General features: G+C 45.2%; 1 protein-coding gene across 4 annotated transcripts in view; it reads left to right on the forward strand.

Moving 5' to 3' along the window:
• myh11b (myosin, heavy chain 11b, smooth muscle) overlaps positions 1–12,104 on the forward strand; it is a 76,696-nt gene that overhangs the window by 16,514 nt on the left and 48,078 nt on the right. For 2 of the 4 annotated variants that reach the window (XM_051933997.1, XM_051933994.1), the window contains exons 4-6: positions 2,219–2,246; positions 7,675–7,777; positions 8,187–8,213. In XM_051933997.1, the coding sequence (XP_051789957.1) occupies positions 2,219–2,246; positions 7,675–7,777; positions 8,187–8,213 (158 nt within the window). The remainder of the gene's footprint in view (positions 1–2,218; positions 2,247–7,674; positions 7,778–8,186; positions 8,214–12,104) is intronic. The other 2 variants (XM_051933995.1, XM_051933996.1) reach the window with 2 other exon arrangements.

The following is a 12,104-nucleotide window of genomic DNA, read 5'->3' on the forward strand; positions in this document are numbered from 1 at the left end:
CATTCACTGGCATGTGCCCGAGGCACCATTTGACCAGATGGTATTTCAGTATTTTATGGTGCTTCTCTTGACACACATTTTTGGTACAATTAGGTGGGTCATTAGTGGTCTCATTTTCATTAGAAGTTACTCTTTTAATGATAATAGACCTTAATATGGCCAGAGGTGCCAGTTTAAATTGATTTTTGTTAAATGGCCAAACACGTCATGTTTTAGATGAGACGTATGAAAGGAAATCCACTTGATATGTAGCCAGTCGCCTGGTGTTCAGTAACAAATCCGATTCAGCTGGTGATCATTTACCTATTTACTTGTTGGTTATGAGCCAATCAGATTTGTGTTCACGAGGGCCTCAAGTTCATGTTCAGTAACTGATCTCATTTCATTGGTCAGAAGTAGCCAGTTACATTCAGTCAGTCAGTCATTGTCCAACCCGCTATATCCTAACACAGGGTCACGGGGGTCTGCTGGAGCCAATCCCAGCCAGCACAGGGTGCAAGGCAGGAACAAATCCCGAGCAGGGTGCCAGCCCACCGCAGGACACACACACACACACCCACACACCAAGCACACACTAGAGATAATTTAGGATCACCAATGCACTTAACCTGCATGTCTTTGGACTGTGGGAGGAAACCGGAGCACCCAGAGGAAACCCACACAGACACGGGGAGAACATGCAAACTCCACACAGGGAGGACCCGGGAAGCGAAACCAGGTCTCCTTACTGAGAGGCACCGTGCCACCCCAGTTAGATTCAACTAGTTTAAATTGGTAAAGTCAGTTTGTGTTGAGTACCCAATCAGAATCAAGCGCTGCAGCTTGACTGGCAATTAGTACCCAGCGGAGTTTGTGCCCAGTTACCAGTCCTTATGCAATTGGCATTCATTAACCAAGTTAGGTTTGCCTTTATAAGCCAGTCCATTCAAATGATGGTCCGTGGCCTAACACAGCACTCCCCAACCTATGGAGCATGGCAGCATTGCAGGTGGGCTGCAGCCAAACGGCTTCCCCCCCCTTTTCCTAATTAATCAGTCGAGAAAATAAACAGGCACTCAATGGCGTAAATAACAGAAGAACAAGGCAGTATTGCCTGGTAGGCTCTGTAGTGCGGTCACACACATCAGGGTGGAGGTTCCGTCTAGCGGTCTGCTCATCCTGGATTGAGACCACCCCTGTCGAGAGTGTCTCGGCATTCTAGTTACTGGACCGGAAGGGGCAGAATCAGTTCCTCTCACTGGGTGGTTTCTCTGAGCTGTGAGTGGATAAAGAAACCACGCTGTCAGCTATAGCACCCCCTTGTGTCCCGGAGTGGTAGTGCATACCTCTGATGATCCCGGAAGGTGACCCTCTGACGTGTACGAATGACGAATGTCACCACAGTTTCCCCTGATGACCAGTCACCATTACTATTTTAATGGTGGCCACTGTTCTAAATGATCTCAACTTCCAAGGCTGTCAGGTTCATGTCTTCTAAACAATCATATTTTTTTATAAGAAGTATATTCAGTTGATACTCATTAGCCAATCGGATTTGTACTTAGAAGCAAATCGCGTTAGAAGCCAATCAGATTTCTTTGCAGTAACCAATCGTGTCATATTCAATAGGCTGCTTTCATTTTCCAAATGAGTGTTCAGTAGCCAATCATATTCAACTTACTGTCAGCAGCCTATCAGAATCTATTGGTGTAGCCTTCCATGTTTGTGTTTCACCCTTACAAAGCCGATATCAGTGTCTGGTCACTGACCATCATGTCCTGTGTGCTCATGCTGCCCTCCTTTGAGCCTTCACGTGCATGGTTAAACACCAGTTGGGCATCAGTCTAATCATGGGTAGATAGAGGTGTTTTTAGAACTTGGATCTCAGTGTTCTGAAGTTAACAAGTAATGTAAAGTAAGATTACTGAACAGACAAAAATAAGCGGCAGAAGATCTAGCAAAGACACTGTGGTTATGGACAAAAGCTCACAATTTGATACCCATGGGCTCAGAGTGCAGCTCACTGAATGAGACTCATGGATGCTTCCTTAAACAGGCTGTATTTAAGGAGGAATGGCCTCAGATGATGACTCAGGTGGTGAGTGTAGCTGAGATTTCATCAGAGGGAGTGGCCAGGGGTGTGTCCGAGGGTGTGACAGAGCCAAATCTTTTTGTGTTCAGCAGCCAGTCAGGTGCCAGTTTAGTGACTAACCAAACCTCATTTTTGTTTTCTTTCCAGATCGTGAGGACCAGTCAATCCTGTGCACGTGAGTATCACTTCAAGCTTTCTGTATTCTTCTGTCACAATGTATTTGTTACTCTAAAGTGTGCCACTTCATCCAGCTTAGGGTCACAGAATGGCCAAATTGTACCGCAGCAGCCCCAGACAGGGTACCTATATACTGTATGCCACTCAATGTACACACACCAGTCAACTTGCCGAACACGTGTGGAGGAGTGGGAAGAAAACCCGGGCAGATGTAACAGAAATCCCTGCCAAGGCCTAGGATTCAGATCCATTTTTTTTTTTTTTTTTTTTGGAAAAAATATACTTTATTTACATATATGATATACATAAAACACAATCCAGTACAATTACAATATATAACTGTTTACAAATTCAGATAGAAACGACTGTATTCAGCTATAGTCTGATACAGTCCTACACTACTCCATTACTACTACACCTTATTTACATATACATTGCTCAGATATATGAACAAAACAAAAAACCTTTACAATGTTACAAGCTGTAATAAGATTTGGTTTACAAATTGGATAACATTTAATACTACATTCAATATACTGTTCCACATTCTATTACTTTTTACAAGTTATTGCAGTCTCGACTTGGTCCCCATCCTTGAAGGCTTGTCCTCAAGGAGGGGGCTTTGCCAATGGCTGCAGTAAAATAAAAGTCACATTAATACACCTCTTGGAGGGAGAGGTGCCTTCGCATATCCTCAGTTCTTGAAGGAGTCCAGAATAGAATAGTCTCTGAGGAGGCTGCGGATGTATCTGCAGCAGTCCTGGATTGTCATCCTTTCCCTCCTGAGGACGAGGCGGTTCCTGGCGACCCATAGAGCGTCCTTCACGCAGCACATGAGATGCCATGCCTCCTCGGTGGCTTCCAGCGAGTGGGTACCCGGGAAAAGTCCATAGAGCACCAAATGCTGCGAAAGATTGTCTCTGGGTACCGACTCTTCCAGTTCCTCTTCTAGGGCGTCGAGGAGTGACTGTGCCACTGGGCATTCCCAGCAGAGGTGCAGTGCGTCTTCTTCCCGCAGGATGCACCACAGACAATGTCTGTACCTGCACAGATTCCTGGCGTGCATGAACGAGCGGAGAGGCAGTCCCCCCCGCACAGCCATCCACGCCAGGTCCCTGTGCCTGTTTGTCAGTTCCTTGGAGGCTATGTTCTCCCAGACCACCGTGGCTGTCACGGATGGTAGGGTTACGATAGTCTCCGTCGTGTCTTTGGCTCTGATGAGCTTGTAGATGGTCTTCGGCTTCCACAGGTCCGGCTTTACTCCCTGAAGTCCGTGATCCCTTACGAAGCGGACGACATCCGTGTAGAACCATGGTGTGTCCCAGTTGTAAGGGTAGGAGCTGTCCCACTTGTCCCAGCCGAGCCTCTTCCAGACTGGCAGGAGGAAGAAGCGGGATGTGGAGTTTCCGGACGATCCGCTGCTGTACTCCGTCAGTGTCCTGCGGATGCAGTTGCAGGCAAAGAAGGCCCTGAGCAGGGTGGGGATGTCGGGGATGCCTTTCCCACCCTTTTGGGGTTCCTTGTACATGACTGCCCGCTTGACTCTGTCCATCTTGGAGCCCCAGATGAAGTGGAAGACTGCTCTGGTGATGGCTCTTCAGACAGTGGCGAGGGGATTCAGATCCATACATCAGCTGCTCTAACTGCTACGCCACTAGACCACTCCTACTGAAGTGTGTCAGATATAAAATTGTTTGAAGATTTTGGTCTCAGAGGTGGGTGCCCCTGTGGAATCATTATAAATGAGGGCATTGCCCACCTAAAATCACCACATTTTGATTGCTGTGGCCCACCGTATATGTAGACCCACCGTCCCTCAGTCTCCTTTTGTCCATGCTTTTTTAATTAGGTGGTGATCTACCCTGGGCAGCAGCTCTTCTGTCTTCAGTTTACATTCCTTGTTGCCTCAGCCATTGCTCCACCTACAGCATGTGGGTCACCTGCCTATATAAGGTTATGTCGGGGTGTTCAGGGCTGCAGGAGTCCAGCGGTGGGCCTCCCTGTAAATTCCTTCAGCCTCACAGGAGTTGGCCGCAGTTCTCATCTCCTGCCTTTGGGTGTCTTAGCTTTCAGATGCCAGAATGCCTTCACTCCTCCGTGTCACACCTTTACTGAGTGTCATCTGTCCTGTCCTTCAAGGTGCTCAGTTCCAGGGTCTCTTTGACCTCATGACCCTGTGATATGTGGATGGTCCAAACAAAGCTTTCTACATCCATCAGGCTTCTTGGGTGTCTGAACCCAGGATTTGCAGACTGTGCAGAGCATTTTGACTTTAAACTCTCATGACCGCCAACTTTCTGGAGGTTTAAAATTCTCGGCCCACATGTCTAGTGGATCAGTCTGAGTTTACTGATGCTAGGAAATGTCAGCTGTAGGGATCTGGGAGCTGTACAGAGCTTTTCTGACCCATGTCCTAAGGATTTATTGAGATAGAGTAGATGTGAAAGACACTATATAATAGACAGATGTACTGTATGCTTAAAGTCATCATATGATTGATAGATAGATTGATACTGTAGATATGAAAGGCCCTATATTATAGTTAGACAAATGGCAAACTCATTATTTCATAGATAGTCAGATAGATAGACAGTCATGAAAGGGACAGTAAAATACTGTAGATTGATGGATAGAGAGATGCACTGATCTGATTCCCTGGTACTACATAAAAAAAACTCGCACCCCTGTCTACTAGATTGGGCCCCCACTGCCCTTTCCAACCCTGAAAGTTTGACAAAGAGGTCCTTATGAACTTTAGTTAGTAATCACTTCTGCCGTAAATTTACCAGCTGATTCTGGGTGGGGATGGCCTTATGTGACCATAATCAAGTCGCTTGACCTGCCTGTGCTGCAATTGGAAAAACAAAAGAAATGCATGAAATTGTATCTGAAATGTTGCAAGTCACCTTGGGTAAAGGTGTCAACTAAATAATAATAATAATGTTATTAGGTCACTGGAGCTGGAGCCCTTCAGGCAGAATTCCCAGTAGTCCTAAATCTCATGTGATGTATGATTGAGATAACAGCCAATGGGAAAAGCAGAGCAGACAGCAGGAATGCAGAATCCTGGTGCCCGTTGGCAGCCCCCCTGCTCACCTGACAGCTGCTGCTCCGAGCCCTGTGGAGGCAGACACAGTAACCCTTTAATGGAGTTGATATGGTGAGCCATCTGGTGGCCAACAAAACTGAAACGGGCCAGAGGAGGAACGGCCACAGAGGGGATCTTACTGGACATGAGATTATCTATCTATCTATCTATCTATCTATCTATCTATCTATCTATCTATCTATCTATCTATCTATCTATCTATCTATCTATCTATCTATCTATCTATCTATCTATCTATCTATCTATCTATCTATCTATCTATCTATCTATCTATCTATCTATCTATTAGGGATGCACCGATACCACTTTTTTGGAGTATGAGTACGAGTACTTGCATTTCAGTACTTGCCGATACCGAGTACTTAATAAAAACATGATTTAAATTTACAGGTAACAGCTTTAGTCATATAATTTAACAAAAAAAACAAGGGACTAGTTTGGAATTAAGAACATTTATTTAAAATGAAAAGCATGTAGTATGCAACATATTACAGAATAAATAATTATAAAAAAAAATTTAAACAGTGACAGTGCAACTCAAGTATTTTTTTCAGTTTGTTGTTAACTCTGCCGCTTTGGACAACACAAGGGGCATTAATAAACATCTTTGCTATTTAGTGCACAATATTTGAATAAACTAACAACATCCACCAACATAGAACTGTGGCAGTCAGTGCAACTGAGGTAGGTATTAATATCAAGTCTAAGACGACTCACTTAATGGAGCCTATTTAGAAAAAGTGAGTGGCAGGTTTTTTTTTATTTTCCGCCCCACTGCTATAGCATCAGCTATGCTCCTCTGTGCTAATAAGCCCTCGTGAACAGCCAGTTGGAGCGTGTGCGCGACACACGTCAGACTTGGAAGCCCTGCGTCATTCATGGCTTTAATCATGTTTTTGGCATTGTCACGAAGCACAACATGTACTGATGTTTTAGGTATACCCCATGTCTGGAGCATTTCCTCAAACACATGCGCTATAGCCTGGCTGGTGTGCGAGCCGCGGAATTGTTTCGCATGTAATATGGCTCGTTGCGGCGTGAAACTCTCGTCTATCCACTGGGAGGTTAGGCTAATTAGCGACACGGGGCTAACACTGCTTGTCCAAATATCCGTGGTGAAACTAAACGCAGAGGAGGCTTGCAGTAGTTTAGTAGTGTAGGCAGCTCCGTGTCAGTCATGTAGCGGAGGCTTGGGACAGCATATCTGGGCTGCAGAACATGGAGGAGACGCAGGAATCCCACATTTTTTACCTCCGAGAGTGGCTGGTCACTCAATGCAATGTACTCGATAATTGCCTGTGTTATTTTCACAGCACGTGGATTGTCTCTGGACATTTTCTCTCGTCTTGCAAGAGTTTGCTGCAGCGTGGGTTGTGTTGGTTTAGAAGCGTGGGTAAACTCTTTGTACTCGTTGTCGTGTTGGGATTTTGGGTGCTTGATTAAATTACTTGTGTTTAAATGCGCTACCTTTTGAGCCTCCTCTGGACAATTTCGCTGAGCACAATTTGCAGTCCGCCTTTGTTTTGTCGTCTTCATTCACTTTGAAATAGTTCCACACGGCTGACATGTCTCGCCTCGCCTTCTCCCCGCTCTGAGCTGCAGCCGGGGCCTGGGGGCGGGCACTCGGCGCCTGTGATTAACCCCTTACACGCCGCTCACACATAGACATTTCTCAGACCGTGGTATCGGTCCCCGGTATCGGGGGACTTTTAACGAGTACGAGTACTTTAGAAAATGTATCGAGGCCGATACCAGATACCCGTTTCGGTATCGGTGCATCCCTTCTATCTATCTATCTATCTATCTATCTATCTATCTATCTATCTATCTATCTATCTATCTATCTATCTATCTATCTATCTATCTATCTATCTATCGATCGATCGATCATGCCTTTCACTGTCTGCCTGTTGATGTATTTCTTATTCAGAGACAGGACGCTTGTACAGCTCCTTCTCTCTCTCTCGCTCTCTCTTTCTATTCTTGTCACACCCGTCACCTGTTGTTCCTCTTCCTTTTTGATAAGGGCCCCCCAAGCTCATTTCCCAGGCCGCACAAAGATAGGCGCCCTCCTCTCCTCTCCCCTCCACTCCACTCATATATTCCGTATGTGTATTTCTGTTCAGTGACTCTCACAAAATAACTAGGTGAATAAACTGGACAGGGTAGATAAATATACATTTCCTGTTCATGAGCTGTCAGTCTGTGTAGATCCGGCCAATGGTGGAGTCTCTTAAAAGCAAACCCAAGTAGTACCGCCCTTTGTAGTCCACAGGCTTTTCTCACCTTCTTTCTGCCTTCTGCTTTTATTCTCCAGAGGTGAGTCCGGTGCTGGCAAGACAGAGAACACGAAGAAAGTCATCCAGTACCTGGCGGTGGTGGCCTCATCTCACAAGGGGAAGAAGGACACCAGTCTGACAGTGAGTGTTGTGCCCATTTCTAAAAGAGCAACCCCTGGCTGCCAGTTTGTAGATTTTCAAAGTACTGGAATGGGCCCAGTATTGTTAATGGGGCAGCCGTGTGTGTGGGTGAACAAACAGCCCCTCCTGGTAGAGCTCCATTGTCATAGTCTGATGAGCTTAAAAAATAGAATGTGCACTTTGTAACACTTGGGATGTAATGATTATGGAGGGTTAAAGTTGGCCAATTTGGTCAAGAAGCTTCGTCTTTAGCTGGCCACATGTTGATGTGCCGAGATGGCCAGTCTCCGCACACTGCTTATGAATGACCAGGAGTCATCACCCTTCATGATCCAGCAAGCCAATGTGCAACAGCTGCCAAGACATGCCAGACTCTGACCACTTGTGTGTCCACGTTTCCTCCACATAGCAGCAGCAAGGAGTCCAGTTGGCATACGTGAGTATATTCTGGCGAGTGTGCCTGGATGTCAAAGATATGCATGGTGTGTTGTGGTGTCCTCTTGGGGTAACAATACTGCAGTGCAAAAGAATGGCCTGGCGATTTACTTGTGGGCGTGTGGGTATATATACTGTATATATGTGTGTGTATGTGTATTTATATAGTGTGTATGTGAATACAAGCCTCCTCAAACACACAGCTTACACATATTTGTATGTATGCATATATGTGGTATAGTGTGTGTGTGTGTGTGTGTGTGTCTACTTGTATAGCAACCTTACAGTGGTCTTGTATTAGTGCTGAAGTGTCAGTGTCCACCTGAGTTTTCTATATGTACTGTATATATGGCAGAGTATGTATATTAATGGAATATATGTATATATGTAAATTCATATATATGTTTGTCATATATATATATATATATACAGTATATATACTGAAAATATACGTACATAACACATATACACTATATGTACTTCTTCTGATGCAAGGAATCTTGGTGTCATTTTTGATTCCTCCCTTTCTTATTCCGCCCACATAAATCACATTAAGAAACTTTCTTACTTTCACCTCCGTAACATATCCCGTGTTCGCTCCTTCCTCTCCTTTTCTAATGCTGAGACACTTGTCCCTGCTTTTATCACATCCCGTATCGATTATTGTAACTTGCTGCTGGCAGGTGGCCCTTCTAATCTTATATCACAGCTCCAGTTGATTCAAAACTCTGCTGCAAGAGTCCTTACTCGAACCAGCAACAGTGAGCACATCACACCCATCCTGCTTCACCTTCACTGGCTCCCTGTGTCTTACAGGATTGAATATAAAATTCTATTAATAACCTACAAAGCTTTAAATGGCCTTGCACCGGACTACATCAGTGGCCTTTTAAATCTCTAGGCTCCTGTTTGCCTACTAAGGTTCTGTGATTCAGGTAATCTTGTTGTGCCTCATACTAACCTGCACTCTATGGGTGACAGCAGGGCCTAGTCCTCCTCCTCCCGACCCTGGCTCTCTGAGTGGTGGTGGCTGGCCCTTTTTATAACCCACCCAAAGCATTCCAGGTGCTTGACCACCTGGTTCTAATTGCACTTCCGGGTGGGGCTGAAGATTCGACCAGCTGGGCTGCAGACTCCATGCAGCTCCCCCTAGCGGCCATCCCAGCCCCCAACCAGGCTGTGGAGGACTCCATCTCCCCTGGAGCCATGCGCTAGGCTGGGGGATCACCGTCCGGCAGGGAGGCTGCCACCAAGCGTCCCGGGGAAGGTATTGAGCTGCCCATATATATATATATATATATATATACTGTGATGTGCAGAATTTGTTTCTGTCTTATACAGTTTGCTTGAAATACATTTTTGAAATCTGCTCTTTCATTTTGAATAGCCCTGTATATATGTCTATATATTATATATATTTAAGGGGTAGCTAACAGAAATGGGGGCTGAATGGTCTACTTAACCATAGGCATCAAAGCATACCCAGTTATCATCCTCACCAACACTCCCTGGCCTCTCTCCCACCTGCCAGTTGAGTTTTGTGCCAGTCTTGCCCCCCTTCCTCTCAAACCTACCGACTCAGATGTCTTGTTGTCACATAGGCTTTAAAAAACCTTCTGAATAGCTAATAACCAGGGTTCCTAAGAATTTCTTCAAAACTGTATAAAAGCTAAGGGGCCATGTGCTCGGTGCTCCCTCTTGTGGCTCTCAGGTGGTCCTTCACTTCTGTAGTCACCAAAGGCCACCACAGAGAGTAGTTGGTCAAGTATAGGCTGTCCTCCCCAGTGTACACCACATAAAGGGACCCTAGTGAGCTGGGAGAGTCCTAGTATTTTATTGGCCATTCCTTTCTGCGTCTGTACAGTAGTGGCACCTGCTGGTTAAAACCAGCCATGCTGCCTGCATTCATACGAGTGTGTCTACAGCTTACAGTGTTCCACATATACGGTATTCGTATTAAATATATACTGTAGACTTTATTTGACACTTGTAAGTGTGAGTGACTGCATAAGTATATTTGTAATGGTGTGTAGAGTAAGCACACAGTACATTTGTGTGTATGTGTGAGACTCTGTACTGTTCATTTGGTTAATGTGAGCCTATCTGCTGTATTTGGCTATATCTGCTGTGCTATACTGTACACAGACGGATACACATATATGTACAGTATGTAATGCTGTTTATGTGTTGGTATGTAGTGTGTACCGCATGTACAGTTACTATACATATGAACACAAACACAGACTTTCTTTCTGCTTTTCCTCTCTACTTTTTTTCTGATGTGTGTGGGTGGGCAGCCAGCCAGACCCTTGACCAGAGTTTGTGGGGGTGCATGCTGGGCTGTCAGCCTGCCTTATCTGTATAACTGCAGCTGCCAGGTACTGGTGTCTCTGTCTGTGAAGTCCTCTGATTCGGTGTGTCCCCTGCTCTGTCCTTCTGACCCTTTGCTGCTCCTTGAAGTTGTGCTGCAGTATTGTGTCTCCCCCTGGTGGGCTAGTGGGACAGCATTGCACTCGAGCGTCCCGGCACTGAGAGGTTGAAGGTGTGGCTATTGCCGCCCCAACTCGCTACCCTTGTGGGCTGGGGTGGCAATAGGCCCATCTGATTGGTTGTGTTAATGTGTGCCGTGTTTGTGCTCTCCTGAAAAGTCCAAAAAACAAGAAAAACTATTTTTTTTCCCCCTGTGGTGCATCCTCATTTCAAAAATTAAAAATCTGTGACGCCAAGGTGCATGAAAGACTTAACTCAGGACAGCACTGGTTTTGGTGTGTGACCAGTCACATCTGCATGCCTGTGTGTGTGTGTGTCCAAGTGACAAGCCTGTCTGCCCCACTCCCCCATCTACCTCACTTTAACAGCCACATTCAACATCCCATTAGCAAAAAGTTACACTTCTGTCAAACTGTAAGTCAACCTTTTACTTTATATAGTGCCTTTCAAAGATGGCACCATACATCTCAGTTCACCAAGCAAAGAGGAGTACAATCAGTCCTTACTACTGGGTAGACGGACTTTACATTACATCACTTCTCACTTCAAACTGACCAAAACGGACTTTATGTGAAAGTGATGTAACCTGTAGGGGGCACTCTTGAGACATCCCCATACCCTTAAAGAGGCCGAAGTGGTTCAAGAAGATGATGTTTTATTTACTGAATGGACAAACATTACAGTGGGGCAAATAAAGGGAGATCTGAAAGGATCTAAACAATAAACCGACTGGCCTCACCAAACCTTTCAAGTATGGACCCCCCTGTCTGTAGGATGGGACGTCTAACTCGTTTACCTTAACCCAGTAAGATATACCCAAACTCTCTTTTTACCTCGCCTGCCTTCTCTCCACATCTGGTGTCCCTTCCTCCTGGGAGTTGAGCCCTTGTCCAGCACTCCCAACTCCAAATTCAGAGGCTGTTTGGCCGGAAGGGCTTTTAATTCTCTACTGGGCAAGCTGTGGGAATCGCTTCCAGAATCAGAAGTAAGTGAGAAAACCTCTGGTGTTAACCTCCCAGTTACTTTCAGGGGAAGGGAAAACAGAAAACTTGCACGTTGAAAAGATTTGCACACCCAAAAATCTTAAATAAATGAAGAGTTTAGTTCTATAAACAAAATTTAGTACAAAAAAACAGGAAAATAGTCAAAAACAAACTCATATGCTTCCTCTATTGCGTCTTCAAAGAAGGACAGTTAGCTAAATAAAATTAGCTATCTATTCTATCTCTGAATACAATATCATATCAGGACACAGTGCTGTTACCGCAATTCACTGATACGCTCATCGTGTTGAAGTGTGCGACTTCACATGTGTGATATGATTCTGCCAGGCTCTCAGAACCTTAAACAAAAAGACTCCAGATGAGGCCTAGTAACCAAAAATGAACACAGGTTAAAACGA

Source organism: Erpetoichthys calabaricus, chromosome 11 (assembly GCF_900747795.2).
Source record: "Erpetoichthys calabaricus chromosome 11, fErpCal1.3, whole genome shotgun sequence".
Lineage (NCBI taxonomy): Eukaryota > Metazoa > Chordata > Cladistia > Polypteriformes > Polypteridae > Erpetoichthys > Erpetoichthys calabaricus.